Genomic DNA, 26,208 nt, shown 5'->3' on the forward strand with positions numbered 1-26,208 from the left:
CGAGGGATGCCTGCACCCGCTGCTCACTGCCTGTGGGCACAGTGTGGTACTCTGCGGTGCTGGACAAGGGCATGCCGGGACATGGCAGGAGTCTGCCGTGGCACTCAGTCATTGTCCCATGGGCCCTGTGACAGTGCTTGAGGGAGGGGGCAGGGCAAGGCTCAGACAGCTATCAGCTGGCTGTGCTCAAGGGACAGCCAAGCCCGGTGCCCAGGGTGGGGACTGGCTCCATGTTCCCCCAGTCTGGGTTGGAGCCCCAGGTCCAGACTTAGGAGAGAAGTGCCAGGGGTGTGACTTCATCCTCCCAGACCTGCCAGCGTTGTCGAATTCCTGCCTGGCTTGAAGGCTGCACCCAGTGATCACGCCCTCTTCTCAGCTACTAAGTGCCCTTCTTAAATCCCTTCCCACCGGAAGCAAGAGTGGTACCAGGAATGACACGGCAGCCTGCTACAGGGTGTGTGTGTGTATCTGGTGGGGGTAGGTGAGGTGGGTTTCAGGGGACCTGGGTGGGTGCCACGATCCTGCCAGGGGCTGGCCACTCAGAATCCTCTGGAAGGACAATTCTGGCAAATGTTTCTTGGCCAGCTGAGCCCTGCCCTGGATGCTGTGGCCCACTCATCAGCCTCTAACCAACCCTTCAGCTGCGGCCCCTGCCGCCTGTCCTGGCCCCTGGGTAATTGCAAGAAGAGGTCTAGCAGGCTGGAGGGCAAGGAGTGAGGGAAGAGGCTGAGCAGGCCGCACGAGGTCGGGACTCCAGGCTGGAGTGGCAGAAGGACCAGCAGCTGGTGGGAAGTGACTGCAGTGAACCCGGACACCAGCTCCAAAGGGGGAAACTGCCCTCCCCACTATGCAGCAGGGATGAAACAGAGGTGTGCAGAGGGGAGATGACGTGTTCGTGCTAATGATGTAAGTGGAGCCCCGGCCCTATGCCTTTTTAGCTACAAAACTCTGCTTCTGTGATCACCATGGTGGGGTGGGGGGCTTCCCTTCTGTCCAGAGTGACAACAGGCAGGTAGGCAGGCCAGGGAGGTGGGGTGGGGTGGGGGGCGGGGAGTGGGGGGGCGGGGAGTGGGGAGGGCGGGGAGGGAGGTAAACTCTAAGAAGCTGGAATTCCCTACCTGTTGTTTAAGCTTCCTCCTGGGCCCAGGGTGGGTTCGAAGGCGGCAGGTGCTAACAGATCAAGGCACTTGCCCTGGAAAGCTGGGGAGATGGAAGCGCCCCCATTATGTCACTGTCTGGTTGGCCAGGAGGCAGGGCCTTGGGTCCAGAAGCATTTGTTTCCCTACTCACTGCTCTCTTTTCCCATGGAGTGTTGGTGGGCAGGAAGGGCTGGTGCAGGGTGGGCGGCAAGCCTGACCTCTCAAAGCCCTTGCGGGCTGGACACAGCCCCTCTCTGGCCTGGCAGTTCGGAGGGACAAGGACCAGAGCCTGGCTAAACCTGGAGTGGGACGAGGTGGAAACTGCAGGAGCTCAGAAGAGAAAACCAGCTGATTCCACAAGTTACTTCTGTAGCTCTGGGCACAGGCTGCTGGCCGAGCAGCGTGTTGGCACTGGAGGGCACAGAACACACCACTGACTCATCCGTGGGCACACCAGACCAGCCCCCTCCCCCAGCAGAGCCCGGCAGCCCAGCAGGGAAGGGAAAGGAGGGCCAGAGGCCAACTTCTCAGCTTAGGGGCTGACAGGCCTCTCACAGCAGGCAGCGAGCTACAGGAAGTCGGTCCTCTTGGAAACCACCCGATAATGAGGACTTGCAGTGTATCCTCTCCTGGGAGAGCTTTCTCTGCAGCCTTGGGCTCATTCCAGGGCTGAGGGAGGCCAGTGGGCCAAAGCTGTCCCTTTATAACCTGCCAACTTATTTGTGGGTGCCTACCAGACACATGGCATCCCTCACTTGTCCCTTCACACAGCTACCCACACCCTCCCCTCCCACTGAATGAAGCCACATGGGCTTCGATGGCCAAAGACCTGGGTGAGAATCCCGCCGTCATCGAGTCCTTGTGTGGGCTGCCTGACCTCTACGAGCCTCTCTTCTCAGCTGTCAAGGGGTGGTCCAGAGTCCTAGCCAGAAGAGAGGCTGGAGCAGGTTGAATGAGATCGTTGCAGGAGACCTGAGCTAGGCACCCAGAGCGATTAGGTTTTGCAAAGTCCGTGCACTTCTGTCTTTTTAGCTCAAATAGAATATTATTTCTGCTTCTGCTCGTCCAGGGTTTTCTCTGTTTAAAAAAACATTTTCCAGGCTCTAGTGAAAGAACTAGGGAGACTCCCCTGCCATCCCACCAGAGGGACCTGTCCCGCTCACTTCACCTCCTCCAGGAAGTCCTCCCCGCCTCGCCTCTAAGGGCACCACTCCCTCAGGGCGTGGAACTCAACACATCTGCCTGCCCCGTTGCCACACAGGTGAGTTCCGAGAGCAACCACAGTGAAACAAAGCCACCTTCCCTCTGCCTGTGACACTGATCGCTCTTCTATGTGGCACAGACAAGGTTGGAATAGCCGTGCGAACTTCGGGGAGGGTGACCCTGAGGTCCTGGCTGGCATCCATGCCCCCAGACTAGGAGGATAGCGGAGGAGGCTGCCTTCCTGAGGATCTCTCCTCCTGCGGGAGGCCAGGGCAGAGCTGCGGCTGCCTGGAAGGATCTGCCCTCCCCTGCCTGCCGGAGAAGGGAGAGGATGCTGGGACCCAGGGTCCAGGCCCCCTGGGATACACTGGACCAGGGCAGTGGTACAGGTGACTTCTCGGCCAGCCATGCTCCCTCCAAGTCCCCATGGTGTCCCCACTCCCATCCTTGTATTGCAGGGACAACAGGGGTCCTGTCCTTGGGGAAAACCTGCCCTGTGAGGGCTGGTACCATGGGCCAGATAAACTACAACAAAGGACTAAAGCCCATGACGTGGGGGTGGGGCCCAGATTCTCAGTCAGCACACGGATGCCTCCCCCCCCCCCCCCCCCCCCCCCCCCCCCCCCCCCGTCCCCGGCCCTTTAACAAATGTGGGTTCCTGGGCCCATGTGCAGAGATTCTGACAGAGGACCTGGGAGCCCTCCTCTCTAGCCAGCACTCTGGGGGGACCAGGATGTGGAATCTGTGAGGCTTACAGAGCAGTTATGCTTAGGGGTGGGGGGCGGGGACAAAAGCACAGCTGGTGGCACCTGGTGGTTTGTGGGGTAGGGAGTCCCCCCACCCCCAGCACTTCCCAGCCTGCAGGATGCACAGAAATCACCTGGGGATCGTGCTCAGATACAGGTTCTGACCCTGAGGCTAGGTGTAGAGCCTGGGGCTCTGTATTTCTTTTGTTTTTGAAAGATTTTATTTACTTGTTTGGCAGAGAGAGCACACAAGCAGGGGGAGCGGCAGGCAGAGGGGGAGGGGCCAGCTCGCTGCTGAGCAGGGAGCCAGATGCTGGACTTGATCCCAGGACCCTGGGATTACAACCTGAGCCAAACGCAGATGCTTAAGTGACGGAGGCACCCAGGCGCCCTGCGAACGTGCCTTTCTAACGAGTTCTCAGGTGCTCCGAGACCCCCCTTGAAGAAATAAGAGTAAGAAGTGAAACCGCACGGCCCAAAGCATCCTACAGGACAGGCACTATGTGCTTTCCGAGTTCTACTGCTCTATGAAATTCTTAGCAAGTGCTTGTTTTCCTGGGGTCTCTGGCTCTCTCTGGAACACTGGGAAGAACCCCTGTGAGTTGAGGGTCATGTCGAATTAATTCTGCATTAACTGAAAGAGTCCCCTGCTTAGCGACACGGAGTCTCCTAAGTACTTGATTTTCTCCTCACCCCCACACGTTCCAGGAACCTGGTGGGAAGCCATGCAGGATCAAATTCTAACGTGAACTTCATGTGGCTCCTGCTTCCACCTTCCAGTCACGTGCGGCCGCTGCCAGGGCCAGAGAGCCGGCTTCTGGGTGTTTTCACGAGACAGGTGATCTAGCATGTCCTGACATGACTGAATGTCACCTCCCCCAGCTCCCTGGGAGCCCCACCTCACAAGGACTCGTGACCCACCACGACTGTCCAGGTGGCTCTCCCACCCGGATGGGGGTACTGGCTGCTGCATGTGCCAGGGGGCCAGCTGGTGGGGGAGGGCAAGTCCCCTTGATCTGCACCGTTTCACGTTCCCCTACACCTGGCCCAGACCTGCAGACTCGGGGTGGCTGGGTGGAGGTGGGGAGCAGGGCGGCTTCCAAGATGGGGATAGGGAGATGTCGTGCACACAGACCGGAAGACGGTCTGTACCAGGTGCAGCCCCGGGGCCACCAGGCCCACCCAGACGCACAGCCTGAGTGAGGGTAGTCAGCTCCCAAGGAGCACCAAGGACTGGCACCAGCACTGGCTGGCGGTTGGCATCAGAAAGCAGACGGGAGCATCCCTGTCTCTCCCAGTCATCCCTTAGTGAGGCCCCCTCCCTGCTCCCCTCCATGAACTGGAGCCCCCATTCTGGGCCAGAGAGGAGGAGGATCAGGTAACAGCCCTACTGAGAAAGCAGAAGAGGATGGAGTTGCCCTCGGCCTCTCTCAGAGCGCTGCAAGTCTCCCGGGCTCCCGGGGGCCAGGCTGGAGGCATCCTCGGGGCGGTCCCTTCAGACAGTCTACTGATGCACGTGGGGGCTCGCTTCCAAGCTGCCCATTCTCTTCTCACCGAACTAAAGCTTTAAAGCAACCCATGCACCTCAGATTTATTTCTCAGAAAAAAAACCAAAATGTTTCCAACATCTTCTGTGGGCTCTTCGGGGGGAAAAGAAGCCACGCTTAAGGCATCCTAAGCTCCTACTACAATTTTCCCAATGCGATCCTGCAGGAGACAAGCTAAAAGTGTAGCAAGGGCAAAGCTATTTCAGTAATGAAGGCTGGCGCAGCCGTCACCTTCCGCACTGTGATCACGGCCCCCTCTGTGCAGCCGGGCTAGGAAGGCAGGCTGCCAGGGCTTTGCGAGTTAGAAGCAATCCAAGAAACAGGGATGGATCAGGGAGAGGCAGAGAATGGAAGCGAGGAGACTCCAGCAAGGTTACAGGAGCCGCCTCCATGGGCCCCTTCTCTCCGTGGGGGATATGTGGCAGAACAGCCAAGGCCTCCTGCAGTGGAGTGGGTCCTAGGATCAGTATAGCACCTCGGGGAGCCTCTGCTGCCCAGGGCAGTCCCCAGCACCCCTATATCCCCTGCACCTGGCCAGGCTGGCCTGCACCTCTGCTGCAGGTGGACCTGGCCGGAAACAGCCCAGGGCCTGATGCCTCTTTTACCCGGCCCGCCATTAGACAGGCATCTGGCCACAAAGGCGAGGGAAAATCTCTTCCAGTTGAGGCTTCTACATCTATCAGATGGGCCTTGGCCCTGTGCCTGATCATTCTTGGTAAACTGTAAGAGGCTCCCACATGTAGCTGTTACTGTCACTGTGCAGAAGGGAAGAGATATCTACACAAGAGAATGTATCAAAACAGCCCATCTTTGTTGTGGGAACTGTTGCTGCTAAGGGATGTCGTGGGCCTTGTGGGAGGGGAAGGACGGGAGGATCTGGACCATGCCCCGTGCGCCCTGCTTCCTACAGCAGCCGGCACAGGAGATCATGTGCCCTCCTCCCCGGCTTGGGGCCGAGCTCCGTTCTGGGGTGGGGTGGGGAGAATCTCGGTTTAAAAGCAGAGAAGAAGCCGGGGATCAGAGAGGTGACATGGGACTTCCGAGGGAGCCGTCGGGAAGTGGGGAAGCCAATGGCCAGCACTCACCCTCACCTGCTGCCCGAAGCTACAGCTCTGGGCTCAGCATCAGCTGGCTGATGCCCCTGCTTGGGAACTACCCCATTTGGAGAAGCAGCAGAAGGAAGCAGAGCCATCAGCAATGGCCTCAAAGAACAGGAGGCAGAGAAGGAAAGGCTCAGCGAGGAGGGCCTGGCCGAGGATGAAGGGCTCGGGGCCAGATCCCAGACAGTGATGGCAGTGTGGGAGGGAGGGAAAGCTTCATGGTGGAAAGGCCCTTCTGCGCCTGCTCCTTCCAGCTAATGCCGGCACATGGGCTCAAGGGACAGGTGACCAACTCTGGAGCAAGGTACTCAGGGATCCTGGTCTTGGGAGGGAAAAGACCAAACCAGAGCCCATCCGCGGGGCTTTCGGAGTCCAGACAAGGAACCTCATCCCAGGCATAGGACTGAATCTGAGAGTTACATATCCTCGTCCCAGCGGCACCTCTACCATCTCCCTGTCCGACCCGATGCCCTCTCATGACTCCTCCCAGCCTTGGTCTACTCATCTGTAAAAGACTGGATCCCAAACCTCAGAGGTTAAGTGGTCCCATGCCCTCTCAGCCAGGGCCAGTGTCCTGCTGGCGGCATTGCTGACAGATGGGACACTCAGCACCCCATGCTGGCGACAGGCACTCTCCGTCCAGCTCCAAGCCACTGGAGAGCTCTTGCTTTTAGTCAAATGGCATAATGGCTGTGAAAGCAATTACATAAACAAAAGCGGCTCTGAAGGGGGCTATTATGGACACTGCCAACATTAGAGGCGACATGAGCAGGCACCAAACGGGGCTGAAGACAGCTTCTGAGGAAGCCAAGGCAGCTGGAGGAGGGAGCCGAGGAGGTGGGGCTCCTCTCTCGGGGGTGATCAGGCAGCAGTGGGAGAGGATGCTCAGATGGACATGCCTCAGGAGGAGGAAAGGACCACTCGCTGGGCCTGCCCTCTGCAGAAGGCAGAAGGTGCTCTGAGCCCAGGGAGGGAGACCCTCAGGTTCTTTGGGGCAAGTGTGTGTGTGCACTGGAAAGCTCCGAGAGGCTCTTCTGAGCAAGGCTGCCTAGTGGCTCCTGGGTACTAACAATTTAGAGCTCACTGTGGAGGCCAGGGCGGGGGGAGATGGGGGCCCTCAGAGGGGAGTACATGGATACAGGGTCCCAGCTGGAGAGTCTGGGAGGCAGCCTGGGCCGGCAGACAGAGAAGTGAGACAGAGCTAGCGGGCCAAGGCAGCGGGCTGGCTCAGGGCGGCTGGGAGGAAGCCAAGGCTTTCCACCTGCCAGGTGAAAGAAGCAGTCCGTCCCAGCCCCAGCAGGCGGCAGGGTCTCCTCATGCTTCCCTTCCCAGGCTCAGTGCCTATGCTCAGGTGTCTCAGACCAGAAAGTTCACCCTTACCCTCTTGTCTGTGACAGTCTGACCCAAAAGCCCCATGGCCCCCTCAGGGGGAGGAAGTGCAGGCAGTGGGAGCTGCAGAGGCCACATGGCCAGGGCCGCTCACCCACGATGTAGTTCTCCTCCAGGCTGATGGTCTCTAGTGCTGGCAAGGTGGTGAGCTGCTCAGGGAAGTCACGGAACTGGTTCCGGGAGAGGTCGATGGCCTTGAGGTGCTGCAGGGTGCTGACCTCATTGGGGAGGCGGTGCAGGAAGTTCCCTTCCAGGCGGAGCTCTGCCGTTGTGGGGGGAAGAGAGAGAGAGCAGTGAAAGGGGGCAACCAGCCACAGGCAGTCTTCCCAACGGGGCTCAGTCCGTGTGTGTGCAGGAGGGCCTGCCCCACCATGTCAGCTGGGCTCCCGGGGGGCTTGGCTCTCTGGAACAGAAGACTCTCCCGACAGAAGCGTGGCCTAGACAAAAGGTCAGGATGGGCTGACTCCTCCCTCAGACGAGGCCTCAACTCTGGGCCTCACAGGACAGGTCAGGGTGGGCAGTCCCTGGACTCCCCACATCCATAGCCCAGCCGAGGGACATCACTTTCTAGCACCTTCCCTGCTTGAGGAGCCACCAGGGCTGGCCAAGGTGCTTTTGTGTCATGTGACCCGGCTCCCCTGCTCAGCCACAGACGAGGGTGGTCCTCTGCAGGAGTCCCTCTGCTGGGGGTAGAGGAAGCCGGAATGCTGTGTTCTGCAGACAGAAGCCGGGGTGCGGGGGGTGGGGGAGCCTGGGTAGGGAGAGGGATGAGGGGCAGAAACCAAGAGTCAATGGGGAGGGAGTGTAAGGCAGGGCCCTGCGCTCCCCACTGCCTGGCTCACATCCCAGCTGTGCTGCCTGAAAGCTGTTCCCTCCGTCATGGAACCACGTTCCATCTTAGTTTCCTCATCCGCAGACGGGGACTAATACCACTACCACTGGCCTCGTACTGTTTGTCACCGGGGAGGGCCCTCCGTTGGCGTGGGTAAAGCATGTGGTGTGGTACCCGGCACGGTGAGCATTCATACACGCTGCCGTTCCCATGGCAGCACGGGGCTCTACGAAGATGGGGGAATGCCAAGGGCTTAGCACACGGCTGGCACACAGTAGATGCTCAATAAACACTGGGGAACAGCCTAAGGAAGCAGAGGAAGCCAGCTGGGAGACAGAGAAGCAGAACCATCACGAGCCTGAGATAAAGAGGCTGGGCCAGCGGAGGCCTTGGTTCCCGATGCTCTCCCAGCCCCGTCCACATGGGACCTTGCCGTCCCCCCCTCCTTTGCTACCTGACTCAGGCACATCCTGTCACCCTGTCTGACCTAAAGGAAACCGAGGCCCAGAAATGGCAAGGGACCTGAACAACAACCTCACTCTTCTCCCCGGGGCTGGTTTCGCGGGCCTGGGACTGGTGCAGTCACGTGGGGTCCTAGGCTCAGAAGGGTCGCACACCCAAGATTGAACGTTCTATGCTGCCATTCTGAGAGTCTTAATTTTATCCTGGAATCTGTGTTTGATAAATAGAGCTGGGGTCATGGAGAGTCAGGACTCCCCCTGCCTCCCTAGGACCCGTTCTCAGCAGCCGGCTCTCCCTGCCTCTGGGCTGGCCTCACCAAAGTATGTCTGGTAAGGGGCAGCTGGGGACTGGGTCCAGGCGGGAGGGAGCCTCTCGTCCACCCCGACCCAGGTTTGAGCATGTCCTGAGGTAGAGGCTTAAAGATCCTTAAGGGGCGCCTGGGTGGTTCAGTCGGTTAAGCATCCAACTCTTGATCTCAGCTCAGGTCATGATCTTGGGGTTATGGGATCAAGCCCTGTGTCAGGCTCTGTGCTCAGCGGGGAGTCTGAGGGTCTCTCCCTCTCCCTCTGCCCATTCACACATGCTCTCTCTCTCTCAAATAAACAAATCTTTAAAAAAAAAAAAAAAGATCCTTGAGATGTGGGCTGAGCCTTCCTAGATCCCATCCCTGGTTGGAGGAGAGTTTAGGGGTCCCGCACACCGTGGGAGCCATCAGGCCTGAAGGTTCATGCACGTGTGTCCTGCGTCACAGGGACAGGAAGGGCTTACACACCTACGAGAGGCTGCCCTCCCTGCCTCCCTCCATCCAAACTTTGTGAGCCTGGCTTGAATCTGTCCTGGCCCACTCAAGGCACCCTCTAGAAATGGGTCACAAAATACGAGTTGTGTAATTTCTTAATACATACAAGTTAGATGCTCTGATACCCGCATCTCAAAATGGCAATGTATAGTCTAAAGATGAAAGGTAAAATTCACACGAATCACTTGAAGTGTTAATTTCTCCTTACACAGAAGGACCTTCAGCGGCAAATGAAAAGCACCGTGACGCCCTGAGAGCGACCTCGGGAAGAAGGGAAATGCTTACGTACCTTTAATGGCAATTCTCTCCTGCTTTTTGAATGAGGATCCTGCATTTTCATTTTGCACTGGGCCCCAGTGATTATGTGTCTGGCTGTGCTCCTCCCTCCTCCCTCAGGATGCAGCCCTCAGCTGTGGGAGATGAGCTGCTCTCAGGTGCCAACAGCCCCTCCCAGGGCTTGGCAGTGAGGGCAGAGCCCCCCGCCCTGCCCCCCGTGCACTCTCTGTACACACACACCTGAGTACCGGCCACACCCGGGCCCCCGCTCTGCCATGCTGGGGCTCAGGCAGACAGGAACTGTACCTGATTCATCTTTGTCCTTCACCCAGCCCTCTGAGGGGCACATTGTGGTCACTCAGCAAATACCAGACGACTAACGGCTCTTCCCACCCCCAACCCTGGGGGCAAACAGACAAAGCTGGGGGCCTAACTGGTCTGCCTCTCATTTTCCCACCTTTGGGGACAACCTGAACCCAAAGCTCCAGCAGCAGAACCACAGCTCACCCCCCACAAACCCAGGGTCCCCCCAGCAGCGAACTTCTTAGATGGCCATGCCTTAAACCAGAAAACACCCCTATCCAGATCACATTTACAAGTTTGCCGTGTTGGAAGGGATGCCGGAGAGCGTCCGGGCCAGTGCTTCCCAGGCCTGCCTTTGCCAGACATTCCGAGCATGCTGCTGCCTCGGGGTCTTTGCACCTGCAGTCCTCTCTTTCTAGAATGCTCCTGACTGGTGTATTTGCAGTGCTCGTCCTTGTCCAATGTCACTGTATCTATACTAGGGTCCCCTCCCATGGGTTTCTGCCCCCTCCCCTGTAGGCTTTCCCTCCACAGCATCCATGGTCACCTAACGCTGACCTGTTGGCACACTGCCTCCCCCGTTACGGCCGGAGCCGCACGATGCTGGGGCTTTGCTCTGCTGTGGAAAGGTGCCCACGGCACAGTGCCTGGTCCGCGTGGAGGACTCCATGTTGGAAGAGTGTGCAAATGAATAAATGAATGAATCAGAGTATCACCCTCACAATTTTGCCAAACTTCTGTTCCACGTATACACTTTCTCTTAAAATTGAGTCGGTCTTTTTTATTACGTAAGAATGAGAAAAGTTGTTATTACTTTCCATAAGAGTAATGTTACTCAACGTTCACTGGCCGCTGAGGCCGGATGAAGACTCTGGGCCCTCGGCGCATTTACACCAGCGGAGGGTGGGAGAGTGGAGGGCAGGGGGTTGGCTGCCTCCCAGAGGCTCTCCAAAGCCGCATGCCTAGAAGGGACATTTGTTCTCAGATGAGAATTGGCCCAATTTTCCTGGCTGTTCGGTTCCTGTTGGGTGTGTTTCCCTGAGCCATCATTTTCTGAGAATCTGCCTGCCACGCTCTGTGTGGTCTGGCAGCTGCCACATCCCCAAACCCCCAATTCGAAGACCATCTGCCAGTGCAGGCTGTCACAGGTCCCTCAGGGGGCCTGTCCGGCCCTCACGAGGTAGGTGCTGGTGACACAGAGGGCAGTCTTGAGGGCACGGTGCCATGTGCTGAGCTCGGTAGCACGTGCCAGTCAGTGTTCTAGCAGGGAGGTGGCAGATGTCAACCGTCCCCAGGTTTGTTTTCATTCCCATGGTCAGGAATGCCAACTCTGGGAAGGCCTTCCCACACCTGGGTGCTGGACCCTCCCCTCCCGGAACGTGCCACATTCCCCCAGCAGTTCTTGCCTGCTAGGTGACACTGATGCGGCTGGGGTATGGCCCCACGTAGACAGGGGAGGCCATGCGGTACGTGTGTGACCGTGCCAGGCTCCAGGGTCTGGAACCTGTAGGTTCAGTCAGGCTCTGCCACGTTCTGACTACATGACCTTGGGCAAATTGTGTATCTTGGCCTCAATTTCTTCATCTGTAAGATGAGGACAGTACTGGACTCTTCTATAGGACTGCTGTGAATTTAAGTGAATTAATACACGAAAAAGGCTCTGAACAGCACCAGGCATACAGTCAGCCCTGTGTAAGTATGTGAGACAGACAGATGGACAGACAGATGTGGCAGATGATGTCAGGTACTGCCAGTGAACACAGAAGTCCAGTTAGGAAGGAGTTACCTGCTAGGTGTGTATTTCTAACTGCCCAAACTTGGAAGAGAATGATCTTTGCCTGAAGCGACAGTGAACACGGAGGACTTTGGGGAGCAGTGGGGAGCTGAGAAGCATGGCCCAGCATCACAGCTGTGAGGGTGGGGAAAGGAATCTCCCCTTTCTTGGTTTTGTTATCCTCAATTTTAAAAAAAAATTTTATTTATTTATCTGATAGAGGGAGACACAGCAAGAGAGAGAACACAAGCAGTGGGAGAGGGAGAAGCAGGCTCCCCGCTGAGCAAGGAGCCCGAGGTGGGGCTCGATCCCAGGACCCCGGAATCACGACCTGAGCCAAAGGCAGATGCTTAACGACTAAGCCACCCAGGCGCCAATCCTCAATTTTTGACATGTTCCAAATTGCTATTTAAAAAGAAAAGAGAGAGAGACTTTCATGAAAGCATTTTGGACCTGAGTCTAACGACAGCCCCAAACTGGCTCAGAACTGGGAGAAGCAGCCACCACTGCAGGCAGCTACTGGGTACCCAGCACCAGGCCTGACACAGAGAGGGTGCTCTGGAAAGGCTTGATAGATAAGGAACAAAAAGATTGCCATAGGCTGACTTGACCACAAATGCCCCCAATTCTTCCCACTGCTCCCAGCCTGACACAGGGCTAACCCCAAATCATGGTGTGTGTGAATGCGAACAACCCGTCTGAAATTTGATAGGAACGAGTGTTGCCTTTTCCCAGAATGGGGTCCAGCCAAATGGAGTCAAAACAGAAAGTCACGAGGGCCAAAGGAGCTTAGGAAGAAGAGCCAGCTGTTCAGAGTGGTTCTTAGGCAAACCTTTCTGGAGGCAGGAATGTCTTGTTGGGCTTGTACTTTTTAATTAATCATGCTGGGTGATGGTGCAGTCTTGGCCTTCCGATAACCTAGACCCTCCACAGGTAGGGACAATGACATTTTGTAAAGCTTGGAAGAGTTAAGTCTTTCATGGGTCTGTCATCATTCTCTGCATTCAACTCTGCTTATAAAGTCCTTCACCCACCCTTTTGGAAGCAGCCCACAGTATTTTTGGAATGAGACAGATCCAGTGTCAGATTTCAGCTGCCCCACTCCCTAGCTGTGTGGTGTTGAGCAAATCACCAAACCTCTCTGAGTCATTTCATTCATCTCTAAAAGAGATGCTAAAAGTCACCTCTGCCAAGGTGCTAGGAAAATTAAAGGTGATGATACGTGTACAGTGCCTGGCACATAGTAGGTGCTCAATACACACTTAACTCTGTCCTTGCCTAAGGTGTAGGAAAGAGAAAGGACATAAATCATTTTACAGTCCAGAAAACCCAGATCATAGGAGTGTGGTGGCCCACTGCCCCCGGGGCAACCAGGAACCGGAGAGAGCAGGGATTTGATAAGGGTCAGGTCTTTCCATCTACTGAACCCATAGCACCGTTCGTAATTCCAGGCCTGGCTCAAGAAATGTGTACTGAGCTTTCCAGGCAGAGAGAGCTCCTGTCCACCTGCTCCTCCCGCAGCCTCAAGAGGAGGGCCGGTGATTCTACAAAAGCCTCCCGATGACATTCATTCTAGGAGCGTGAGAGGGAAGAATATATGCAGAGCCCTTGAGTCATAGCTGGGGCAAGACAGAGACGCAGAGAAAAGCAACTGAACAGTAGGAAAGAAACAGGGCAGGACATGCAGAGCATTTATGAGAGTGCCACCAGTCAGATGAAAAGCTTGCTAGCTCCCTGGCTCTGGGGGACCCCCCGGGCTGATCCCGGCAGGGCTCCCAGCAGAGGGGCTCGCCTTGCTCTTCTGCCCTGAGCATGTGCCAAACGGGCTTCCCACAGACGGGTCTTCAGCCTTTCTCGGACCCCGCCCCTCCTTCTGCTCCACCCAGCCCGGGCCCCATCTTGGTGTCTGGACGCCTCCCCCTTCCTGGAGGATAGGGGGTGCTCATTCCATTTCCCCTTCCCTTGTCTATGAATCTCCAGGAACACGGGGAGCATCTGCACAGAGACCCTGTCTGTGCCATCATGACGCTCAAGGCAAGTCAGGGCCCAGCCCTCGGTCATCACTGAAGGCAGCAGGAAGCCTAGCACTCGGCGGGTCTGATCACTGTTGCAGAAACCAAATGCCATGCCCACTGGAACTACAGCATTTTGTTGTTTTAGCTCCGGAGATTTGGAATTATTGGTTCCTGAGGTGCAGCCAGCCCGTCCCGATATGGTTTGTTGAACTTCAGATGCATATCCTTGCTTACAAAAGCAGTGTGCGCTCGTTGTAGAAATAAAGACCTCATGAAAACACGGGGCAGAGGAAGATGAAACTCCCATGTATTTCCACCCCTAGAGAGTATCAGAGTTGTTTGCTCTTCATTCTTCCATATTTTTTTAAGTATATACTCACGGATGGATGGATTTAAAAAAAAAATGCAAAAATGTAGGGGCACCTGCATTGGTTTCGACTCAGGTCCTGAGCCCCATGTCAGCAGGGGGTCTGTTTCCCCTCTACCTCTGCCCTTCCCCCAGCCCCAATCAATCAACCAATCAATCAATCAATGTTTTTTAAAAATGCAATCATAGACTATACACTCTTTTGAGACCGGCCTTTTTCACTCAACAGAGCTTAGGCAGCCTTCTAAGTCATCGCTTACTGCGTCCTCTGGGGATCACGGCTCTAAAGATTAAGAAAATTGTGGATACAGTCAGCCCGGCCCCAGCTTCCCGCCCCCCAGGAAAGGCTGCTCTCTGAAGTCCCGCCTTCTTTAGCGGCAGGCTCTTGAAGAGGAAAGGCTCCAGCAAGGAGGCGGGGCTGGGTCTGCCGGGAGGGTGGCCTCTCTCACAGCTCAGAAGCTTTTCTGAAAAGTGTAAGGCCCCAGGAAAGGCAGATCTTGCTCCCTTGGCGGATGGGTCTTTAAAGGCCTTAAGCTCATCAAAGGGGCTGCATTGAAGCTGGGGCCAAAGGGGGGCTTTCCACTGCTGAGCTTCAAAGGGGGCCTGGAGGTGCTCCTGCGAGGCCGAGGCCATGTCAGTCCACTCGGGTGAATTGGGCTCCTGCTGCCTTGGCTCAGTGTTGCAGCACTAAGCTGGAGTTGGGGAGGGATTCCTGGAAAGAGCTCTCCTGCTGGACACCAAAAGTTCAACTCATGGGGTCTGGGGCTGATAACAAAAAGTAATAAGGACATGGGACGCCTGGGTGGCTGTGTCTGCCTTCGGCTCAGGTCATGATCCCACGGTCCTGGGATCGAGTCTGCTTCTCTCTCTGCCTCTGCCCCCTGCTTGTGCTCTCTCTCTCTCTCTCACGTGAAAAAATAAAATATCTTTTTAAAAAGTAATAAGGACACTAAAAGCTCTTGAGCACTGCTGTGTTTCATGTGCTTGTTCTCAGGGCTTCCCTGCAATCAATGTGTTCATTTTCTCATAACTTATGAGCCCTAGTTTGAAGAGAGATAAAGTAATGTGTCCCAGGTCAAATCCCAGCCTCTCCCCCAGGTATCTGACTTTCCTCCCCCAATTCCCAAAACCAGGATTTGAACCCCAGCCAGACTCCCCAAGAGAAGAGGGCCCCTCGGGCACCTCGTTTTTTCCAGCACTGCTTCTCTAACCCTGCCCTTCTCAGAGGAGAGACTGAGCAAATCCCTACTTCTGACCTGAATGGAGTCCCTCTTCTCCTGTGTCTGTGGCCTCCCGCTGAGGCCCGCTGAGAAGGTCTCCCATGCTGTGGACAGCAGGGCTGAGAGGATGCCCTGACAGAGGGCTGTGAACTGCAGACAGGCTGCCTGACAGATAGGATTAGTTAAGCAGCCCCTAGACACTCAGCCTGGCACTTGAACATGAAATGGATACCCTTTGAAAAGTAAAAGCCCTCAATCAATGGCATTCTTTCTGTTAAGGAGGTATAAGACCCATGAGACTTCATTCTTGGATTCTGGAGCCTTTGCTGGAAACAAAATTGAAAGCAAACATTAAAGCAGGAATCGAAAGGGAAAAGGAAAGAAAAGGTGGGTGCGGCTGGGACACGTGACTTATGGGAAAGTCACTGAGACACGGTGCCACTGGAACAGCCCATACTCCCTCACTTGACCCCCACTCACTGGGCACCTGCCATGGGGTTCACTGCTGCATGACCATGGGGAGGGTGCGGGGAACACTAGTGTCTCCCCTTAACAAGCTTATACACATGTGCGGGGTTGGGGGGACAAAAATAAGTAAGATTATTTCAGAAGGCACTTAAGATCCAAGTGAAGAATGAGAAGGAAAGAGCCCAGGGGAAAGCTATCAGGAAATCACACCCAAAGTAGGGAGGACCTGACACATCCAAGGAACAGAAAAGGGGGGCAGTGTGTCGGGAGAGGGGAACAAAAGAAGAACAGTGTTGGCGGGGCTGGCACCAGGTTAGACAGGACCCCAGAGATGTGTGAAAGACAGTGGGTTTATTCTCCATCAGATAGGAAGTCAAGGGAAGCATTTCGAGAGTAAGTCTGCATGTTTTGTGTTGATTTTGTATCCCTGGGAACTTGCTGAACTCGTTGACGGGTTCTAAGAGGGTTTTTTTGTTTTGATTTTGTTTTGTTTTGTTTATTCATTGGAGTTTTCTACGCAGACAATCATGTTATGTGCAAATAGTGGCAATTTTTTTTAAAAAGATTTTATTTACTTGAGCGAGAGAGAGAGCATGCCCACAAGCAGGGGAAAGGGGCAGAGGCAGAAGGAGAAGCAGGCTTCTCGCAGACAGGGAGCCTGATGCAAGGCTCGACCCCAGGACCCTGAGATCATGACCTGAGCTGACACTTCACCAACTGAGCCACCCAGGTGCCCCAAAGAGGGGCAGTTTTATTTTGTAATTTCCAATCTATGCCTTTCTTTATCTTGTCTTGGTGTAGTAGTTAAAACTTTCAGGATGGGGGCAGACATCCTGGCCTCGTTCTCAGATTTACAGGGAAAACATTTCAGCATTAAGTATGATGTTAGCTATAGGATTTTTATAGATGGGCTTCACCAATTTAAGGCATTTCCCCTGTACTCCTAATCAGTCAAATGCTTTATCTTTGTCAACAAATAGGATCACATGATTCTTTTTCTTTAGCCTTTGATATGATAGAAAACACTGATTTTTCAAAAGCTTTTCAAATGACACATCTGGAAAATGAATAAATCCCACTTGCACATCTGGAAAAATGAATAAATCGCTCTTGGCTGTGGCATGTAATTCTTTTTATACTTTGCTATATTTGATCACTAATGTGTTGCTGAAAATTATTGTGTCTTAGTTCATGAAAGACACCAGCTGATAGTTTTCTTTGAAGACCGTCTTTATCTAAATTTGAAATCAAAGCTCCATGGGCTTCATAGCATGGGCTGGAAAGAATGCCCTTCCTTTCTCTTTTCTGGAAGAGGCTATGTAAAATTGATGCTAGTTCTTGTTTAAACATTTCCTAGAATTCTCCAGTGAAATCAACTGGGCCTAGAGAGTGTATTTTTTTTTTGCTTTTTTTTTTTTTTTTAAATTTACATTCAATTAGCCAACACATTAATTTCAGATGCAGTGTTCAGTAATTCTTCAGTTGCATATCACCCCCAGTTGGGCTAGGGAATTTACGCAGAGTTTACAAATGCCACACTGTTCGCAGTGGACTTGGTGAGTTTTGAGCAGGAACCAAACCAAGGAGCAGCAGCTCCCAGGCCCCCATTAAAAGGGGAGGGAGGGCAAAGCACACAGGTTCCTTGGAATCCACCACACCCATCGAAGTTCTAGCCCTGTCTAACCCCGGGACGTTATGTCGCCCTACCCTGGATGCCTGAGGTTTTCTCGGATGTGTCCACGTCAGAGGAAGAACAAAAGTGTGGCGAGACCCCAGCTACCCGGTGCGCTGGTGCGCTAAGCTTCCAGAAACCCACCGCAGCAGCCACGGGGGCCCTGCTGCTTACCCCGGGGGCCACGACACACTTCTACATTGTTGAGTCACAACGGTGCACCAGCCTGGCCAGTCTCTCTTGTGGACACAGAGGGCTGAGGTCCTCTGGCCCCAGGGGGCTGTGTGAGTGGGGGCGCCGTGTGTTTCTTTCTGCTCTCTCTTATGCCAGGGCTCGGAGTCCAACAACCTGGGCTCCCAGCATGGATGGGGGCTCTGGGAGGAAACCTATTCCATCCGGCTCCCAACACTGTCCGCGGCCTAGGAGCAGCCCGTCATGGCATTCCCTTATTTATCATCCCTGCTGAAGTGTGCTTTCTGGTGTCTGCTTAATGGACCTCTCCTCCCCCAAGTTCTTCTTATTACTTCCGCATCCTCCTCATCTTGGACAACCGCCAGGTCTGACTCCGAGGCCTTAGACTGACCCCAGGGGATGGAGGAAGCCTGCTGATTCCATGAAAGGGCAGACGAACCCGGCCTGCAGTAATTAGGCAGCCGGGCAGCGAGGGACTGTGCCGGCCCCAGAAATACCTGCCCACTGAGGATCCATCAGCACCTTGGCCGTGACCCTGCGTCAATGAGCAATCATGTTCCTGCCTGCAAGGGCCCCCTGCGGGGCGGCGGGCTGGTGGGGCAAGGCGGTCGGTGTCCTTCCGTTGGCCCACGCTTGGCACACAGACAGCTGCTGGCCACAGCGAACAGAGGGGCCAAGAGACAATTCAGGTTTCTAAAAGCCACATCTGCATGGACGGACAAAAGGAAGGGGAGGGAAACCGGGTCTGGAACTCATGAAAGCCAAGTTGCTAACCATCTGCCTCAGGAAAAGAGTAAGGGGAGTCTTGTTGTACCAATAGGGGCCACCTGCTAAAATATACTGCTAAGTGAAAAAGACAAGGAGCAAAACAAGAAGCTCCACAAAGGGATTCTGGCTGTGGGCCCCGCAGTCCCAACCCTCCTTCCTCGCTGTGAGGCCTGGGGCAAGTTCCTGATCTCCTCCCTGCCTCAGGTTCCTCATCAGAAACAAAGCGATGACCAAGGTAGAGATTTAAATGACTTCATACTTGCAAAGTGCTTTTCCCAGTGCGTGCCCATGGCAATACACTGTAAATGTGACCAACATTTAAATAAATTTATGTTCACACTGGCACGGATTATCTCTAGAACTGGTAAAGTAAGTTGCCTATGGGTGGAGGAAATGGGTATCTGGGGATGGGAATAAGAAGGAGACTTATTCTCCCCTTGGAATACTGTACTGTGTGTGTCCAATGCCCATTCAAAACAGAATAGGAACCGCAAAGGAAGCCTTACAGTCTTACAGTGACTAGAGAAACGGATGGGGAGTGGAGTGCTCAGAGCAGTTCAATCATTTGCCCAAGGTCACACAGCTGGGAAATGCCAGGGCGAGGTTGCCAGTGGTAAACCAGTTCCTCCAGGGTCCTAGCACAGTGCCTGGCAAAGTGCGGACGCAGACAGCTGTTCTGTTCTGGTGGCCCCAGCGACCCGATGCTCGCACACGAGGCAGCCCTGCCTTCCACCTCCTCGGCCCACCCACCACACTTGCAGTGAATGCCTGCCGTGCCACCCCTCGGGGCTTAGGTGGCGGTCTGCTTCCACACCTGCCTCCCCCGAGAGACTGGGGACTCCTCAAGGACCACGTCTAGGTCTTTGTCATCCTGTCCACCCCAGATGGCTGGTGCTAGAAGGGTTAACTGAGATGACACGTGTCAATCCCTCTGCGAGAAGCTTTGAGGGCTAAGTGCCCCGCAAATCTGGACCCTCGGGTTACTACTCATGTGTCTGTGCCCACAGCCGGGCCACAACAGGTGCTCCCGAGGACCAGCTGCACAGAGCTGAGAGGCCGGCTGTGAGCAACTGAACAGACACACAGACAGCAGCCAGGTTGCTTATGAAGACAGCACGCCGACCCCCACCCTGCAGCCCCCCACCCAGGGAACCAATCCAGCCTCTGTGGGAACCAGCCCCGGCTGCCAGTCTGCTCTCATTCACCCTCGCAGGGACTCAGACAACGGTCTCTCCAGGAAGCCAGATATGACTCCCATAACAATCAGCCCCCAAAATGGCCAGGACTTGATTACCAACAGACAGTCTCCCTAATTCTTGTTCCAATGTCCAACTTCGGGTTTAAACTGGAGAAAGGCAAAAATGTACCCAAACCAATCCCACGGGATGCTCGCTGCGAGCTGGCCTGCCTCCAGCTCCCCTCTCCCTTGCAAGCAGGGCACAGCCTTCCCTTTTACCCTCTTCCCTTTTATCCCACTCCTCTGCCCGCCTTTGAGTCTCTGCCAGATGCCAGTGACAGCTGCTGGCTCCCCACCCTCCACTACCACACCAGAGCCAGTTCTGAATAAACAGCCTCTGCTGCTTATCGGGGTGGCTTTTGTGGATTTCCACAGGTGTGCAGGCCCTGGGCACAGTCATAAGAAGAGCTGAATGGCCCAGATTGGGAGGCAGTGGGGAGATGGGCACCTGGGAGAACAGGGAACAGAGGAGCCGGAGTCGGACAATGAGACACGCGCCACAGGGCACGCCTGCCCTTTGCACGGATTCCATTGGTGCTGCGGGCTTTCGTGGGTTTTGCTTTCTTCTTCTAGAACATGGGTGAAGGGCATCAAGGTGATGGAGTCATTTAAAGATGACCCAACTCTGAAGGGGCTATGAGCCTGGCAGAAGCCAGTCCCCAGGGTGCCCACCGGAGACAATGTGGCAGGTGGAGAGGAGACAGACGGCTTTCTCCTCAGCACCGAGGCAGCCTGCCTCCTCTGTCAAGAACCAAGAAGAGGAAGCTGGCAAGCCAGCAAAGCCTTATTCAAGCTTCCCCTTCATACATAAAAGGGGAGCATTTTTCAATTTGAAAGAGAAACCACAAATCCTGGCTGGGGCCCAGGGCCATCACTCGGGGAGCCAGGTGCGGCTCTCAGCTCCAGCCCCTCCCTGCCCCTGGTTACCAGTCCGCCATCGGGGGCTGCCACTGCCACCGCCACCTCTGTGAGGTCCAATGACTGTGCACAGCTCAGCTTTCCCTTTGTGATCGGGGCGGCGTGGGGGAGGGCTGCCAGCCACACGGAGGGAGTGCAAACTGCATCCTTGAACGGACGTCTGACCGGAAGGGTATTATGAGAAACACTTCTGTAGCGAAGGCACAAAGGTGCGGGGCTCCAGGCGCGTTTCTCTGGCATGTGTCACCGTCCCCCCTAGAGAGGGCCTACTTATTCACCCCCCAAGGCGCTGCCAAATGTCAAGTCCTTTGAAAGCCCTTGCTTTCCATGCCCACCTGCCGCCCACTCCACTCACAGGGAGCATGACGACGTTTCCTTCCCAGCGGCCTCAGCACGCCATCCGTACCAGTGCACAGGACGACCCTGGGCTCCTTAAGGGACACCCTGGCCTACCAGTCTCTTCCCCAGCCTCCAGACACACACCTGGAACACGGCAGGGACCCAAGGGAAAGCAGAATGAAGGGAAACACAAGCGAATTTGGGCGTTAGCTGGCTGGCCTTCTTGGAGGTCCCTGCCAAGCCCCGCCATGCAGTTTCGATCCTTCTACTCTTCTCTGGGAAGCAAACATCTCTAGGGGACCCGTGGGCTACTGCAGGAGGGCCCGGAAAGACAGCCCTAGCCTGCACGGTGGAGACCGTGGGTGTGTGGCTCTGAGATTCCTAACAAGACTCCTCTCCCTGACTTTCCTTTCCCAGGCACCAAAGGACGTGGCAGAGACGGCTCTAATCATGGGAGAGACTTCCAACTTACAACCCATGGGCTGGATCCACCATGCAGGAGTTTTATCGGCTTCAAGACTATATAAAAATTGGTACAGCCCCCATTAAGCCCCTCTCTCTAGCTTCTACTGAATAAAACAGAACATTCTCATGGCGTATCTGGCTGAAGCTGAGTGGGGCATGTTTTAGTTTGTCACAGTCCCCCCCACCCACCACCCAAAGCTCAAGTCCTGATGCTCATCGCTCACACGCTAGTCTCTTAGGTATTTGCTGAGCCATGGCCTCAGTTTCGGCATTTCAGAACGACTGGAACAGGTTTTAAAACGCGCTCACAAGGCCCAGACCCATACTCAGACATTCTGGCTCAACTGGCCGTGGGGTAGAGCTAAGGCGTCTATGTTTGTAGAAAAGTGCCCCAGATGATTCTAATTTCCGCCAGGGCCAAGCACAGTGGTCCACAGGGCCTGCATGCTGTGAGGGCCCCTCTTGCCCGTGCAGAGAAGCAGCCACGAGAAAAGGGCAGAAGACGGGGAAAGTTAGCCTGGTTCAAAGTGCCCGGGGTGCCTCCAGGGAGCCAAGTGCTGCTCTAGGATCCGCCACCCCCCAGGGGTTTAGGCCCCAAAGCAGCGAGCCCTGTGAGCATCACTCAGAAATGACAACATAGACCAATCCCTCCCCACTGGGCCGCGTGTGTGAAGCTAGCCAGTGGCCTTTCCAGGCCCTGCCTGTAGACCATTCCTGAGCCTTATACAACCTGCTTCTCGTCCCAGGGTTGCGTTTGCCAAGTCATGCCTCCCTCTCCCCTCGGAGCTCTGCCTGATGCCCTCACCTCCCCTACGAGGCCTGAAATCAGCCGTGTGAGGCATGCCTGTGTGCGGCCTCCTGCTGCATCAGCATGTGACTTACTGGTTTCTCTGAGACAGGCCCTGACCTGTCTCATGCCCCTACCAGACAGAATTCCAGAAGGCAGGAGTCGCCTCTCCTCTGCTCCCTGGGCCCTCCCCAGTTTTCCCACCCATGGCTCACCGAGCGGCAGGGGACTCTCGTGGAAGGGTAGAGGGGCTGCTCTGCGGGGAAGAGCGGAGCAGGTACTGCAGCGGCCACCATACCTGGCTCGCCCAGCCAGAGGAGCCGTTTCAAGAGAATCCATGATGCCATCTGCCAGCCGCAAGGCGTGCAGGAAAGCAGGGCTAGGGTGGCAGGGTACAAAGGGGACTGGTTCAAGCCTACTGAGAAATAACTACTTATGGGCATCAGGGCCCCACACTCTGGTCTGCTCTGAACAAGACAGTCACTCCGGGACCCCACACCCTGGACCATCGGTCGATCTGATTCACAGCCAGCTCGACGGAGGAGCGATGCTTACAGTCCTCCAGGCCACAGGGACGACATGGTTCCAGCCTCGAAGCCTCTCCCAGGAATGATTTTCAGAGTCTAGCTGACCGGACTCTGGCCCCAGTGGACACTATCCACACAGAGCTGGCACCTGAAGGCCAAGGGCTGGCCACGCCCTCCCAGCGGGTCTGAGCAGGGCCTACCTCGGAGCTGACAGAACGTGGTCATGAACTTGCTGGTGAGGGACTTGAGCTCGTTGTTGGCCAGCGTGATGAGGTGGATCTGGTCGGTGACATCCCGCAGGACCTTGTAGACGCCGACGGGGAAGGAAACCAGCTTGCACTCGGCCAGATCTGCGGCGAGAGAGCAGAGACAGAGCAGAGTCAGCCCTGGCTGCTCGGGGACTCGCCCCACACCGCGAGGCCCCCAACCCCGCCTCTGCTCCCCACCTCCTTTCTCTCTCGCCCATCTCCCCTGTGCCAGGCTCGAGATTCTGCCCTCCCTCTCCCGACAGCCCTCATCACCATGGGTCATAGCCCTCTCTCTCTGGCACCTGGAACCATGGGTTTGGAACCATCGACCAAGCAGTTATCAGGAAAGTTAAATATGAAAAAGACTCAATGTGCTAAAAAAATGCCTGGCAGGTGTGCAGTGGGGGTGGGGATGCCATTTCTCTCCACCTCCTCCACTTTACCCTCCCCTTCCCACTCTACCCAAATCCTCTCTATGCTTCAAGGCCCGCTCCCATCCCACCTCTTTGGAAATCTTCCTGAACCATCCCCACTACTGGGATCACCCTCCTCCAACCCATGAACCCCAGGAGCTCTAATCAACTCGTCTGGGAGCAGGGCCTGGGAGCTGAAGTACAGCAGGAGTGGCCGTGCCCGCTCAGGACCACGGACACTCACGGTGGCGTCCTTGAGCCCCTGTGAGTCTGCCATCGCCAGAGACCTCACGGTGAGGCCGCCGTCTCCACACTACTTTGTAACAGTCACCTTGGAAAACAGGCAGCTCACACAGACTGTGTGGTCTGCCCTTCCTCCCAGCGCTGAGCCTCTGAAGGCCAGCCTAAGCCAGAGGCAGCGGGGCGGGCCCCGTGGAGCACAGTCCGGCAGTTTCCCAAATGGGTAAGCCCAGTGTTACCCCGTGACCCAGCAAGTCCACTCGAGGGGTCCACCGGAGAGAACTGAAAACACCGCACATGGGGGCGTTACTCCCAACAGCCCCCACGTGCAAACCACTGCCTGTCCATCCGCAGAATGACTGGCTAAGCAAAATGTAGTATCATCCATCAAAAATAATAGCGTTTGGCCAGAAAAAGAAGCAAAGTATCCATACGAGCCAGAGTGTGGATAACCCTTGACAACCAGAGGCTCAGCGGCAAGAGCCAGTCAGAAAATGATCACAGATTTTATGAGGCCATTGACACGAAATGTCCAAAGCAGGCGGATGTCTAGACATGGAAGGTAGGGCAGTGGCTGCCTAGGGCTGGAGGGCCTGGGGGTCAGCAGCCGGGGGTGAGGGCTCTAACACTGGGCGCTGATGACAGTTGCACAGCTCCGGGAACGTGCCCGAACCGCTGAACTGTTTGAGTACATGTGACAGCAGGGACGCACTAATGGCACGGAAGCTCAGAAATCAGGTTCTCCAGCTGCACACTACGTCACTTAAAGTCCCCAAGCCTCAGTTTCCTCATCTGCAGAACAGGCGTGCTAATACCATCGACCAAGCAGAGTTGACAGGAAAGTTAGATATGAAAAAGACAACGTGCTAACAAAATGCCTGGCAGGTGCGCAGTGGGGGTGGGGATGCGGTTTCTATCCACCTCCTCCACTTTACCCTCTCCTTCCCACTCTACCCAAATCCTCTCTATGCTTCAAGGCCAGCTCCCATCCCACCTCTTTGGAAAGCTTCTGGAACCATCCCCATTACTGGGATCACCCTCCTCTAACCCATGAAGCTCAGGAGCACTAACCAACTCAGACAGCACTGTCCGGTCTCTCTGCAAACTTGTCTTGGCCCCAAAGAGGCTGGACTCCCCTGGGCCCCTAAGCCTTTAAAGATTGCTCCAAAATAAATATGCAAAATTTAGTTAATATTCCTACATGCCAGTAATGATATGTAGTTTTTATAGATCCCATTCTGAACAGCAACAGTAAATGGAAAGTCTGTCAAAATATTCATAATTGGGGGCGCCTGGGTGGCTCAGTGGGTTAAGCCTCTGCCTTCGGCTCAGGTCATGATCTTGGCTCCTGGGATTGAGCCTCACATGGGGCTCTCTGCTCAGCGGGGGGCCTGCTTCCCCCTTCCCCTCTGCCTGCCTCTCTGCCTACTTGTGATCTCTCTCTCTGTCCGATAAATGGATAGAATCTTTTAAAAAAAAATAGTCATAATTGAAGCCCTTCTCCCTCAACCACCTCATAGAATTTCTACTCTTGCTCTAGGAGCAGCTCAAATGTCACCTCCTCTAAAAACCTTTTCTGGTTGCTCTAGGCAGTTAGTGGCTCCAGGCTTGGAGTCTCAGAGCAGGAATGAGACCTCTTCATCTTGTGCCATGGTAACCTTGTTTTGTGTCTGCTTTCCCACTGGACTGGGAAGACCTCCAGCGCACAGGGCCGGCAGTGTCCCGCATGCTCGGAGGGTAAAGTAGGGGGACTGGCAACCTCACAGAGCTGGGCTGGGAAAAGAAAGGGGACAGATGGGGCAAGGGCAGAAGTCCAGACAACTGAGAATCCATAGGTGTCTTCTATAGGGCATGTTATTAAGAAGTGTCCTGGGGCACCTGGGTGGCTCGGTTGGTTAAGCATCTGGCTCTTGATTTCGGCCCAGGTCATGGTCTTGGGGTCGTGAGGTAGAGCCCCGAGTGGGGCTCTGAGCTCAGTGGGGAGTCTGCTTGAGTGACTCTAGCCCTGCCACTGTCCAATGTCAGGCACTGGCTCTTACATCAGCCAGAAGGGCTGGCAGAAGAGGGTTTGGGGTCCTGCTAGGGAGGAACGAATCCCCCGGAAGTCAGGCTTTCGGTAGAGGGAAATCAAGGGCTGGAAATAGACTAGCGCTGTAGGCTCAAAGTTTGGAGCAGGCTAGGGATTCTAGAAAGAACAAACACATCCAAACAATTAGTCTCCTAGTACTTTGTGCCAGATGTGCAATGGGCTAGGGCTAGAAAAGAATCTTTGTTGTGGTTGTAAATCATAACAGCCCCTTTGAGTAAAAGCGACAGATCTCATTCAAGCTAGAGGCAACATCAAGGAAAATGTCAGAAGCTTTCCCTTGAAAGCAAAGAGCAAAATAAAGGATGCCTTCCATCACCAGTATCTCTGACTATGATCTTGGAAGTTTTGGCCAAAGAAACAAAAGACACAAACACTGGAAACAGACAGAATGATTATCATGCACATATGAAATGACTACGTAACCTCAAAAAACCAAAGCAGTCATCTGACAAACTACACAAATTTAAAAGGTCTCAGCAAAGTGGCTAATCAAAATGCATACGCAAAATTCAGTAGTAGTCCCACATGTCAGCAATAAAATACAATTTTTAAAGAGCCTACTTCAAACAGCAATAATAATATGAAATATATAGAGATAACCAGAATGGGAAATGTATCTAACCAATATTAAGGAGAAAAGTGCACAAAGATGTCTTTGGAACTAGAGGGTATT

At 54.9% G+C, this 26,208-nt stretch overlaps 1 protein-coding gene across 3 annotated transcripts in view; it reads right to left on the reverse strand.

Moving 5' to 3' along the window:
- The window catches only part of LOC111145253 (leucine rich repeat containing 20), an 80,564-nt gene that overhangs the window by 16,942 nt on the left and 37,414 nt on the right, over window positions 1-26,208 (reverse strand). Inside the window, exons 3-4 of one of the 3 annotated variants that reach the window (XM_022500042.1) lie at window positions 22,746-22,895; window positions 7,219-7,386 (exon numbers count right to left, since the gene is read on the reverse strand). In XM_022500042.1, coding sequence (XP_022355750.1) covers window positions 7,219-7,386; window positions 22,746-22,895 — 318 coding nt within the window. The remainder of the gene's footprint in view (window positions 1-7,218; window positions 7,387-22,745; window positions 22,896-26,208) is intronic. The other 2 variants (XM_022500043.1, XM_022500045.1) reach the window with 2 other exon arrangements.

Source organism: Enhydra lutris, unplaced genomic scaffold (genome assembly GCF_002288905.1).
Source record: "Enhydra lutris kenyoni isolate GAN:26980312 unplaced genomic scaffold, ASM228890v2 scaffoldscaffold12, whole genome shotgun sequence".
Classification (NCBI taxonomy): domain Eukaryota; kingdom Metazoa; phylum Chordata; class Mammalia; order Carnivora; family Mustelidae; genus Enhydra; species Enhydra lutris.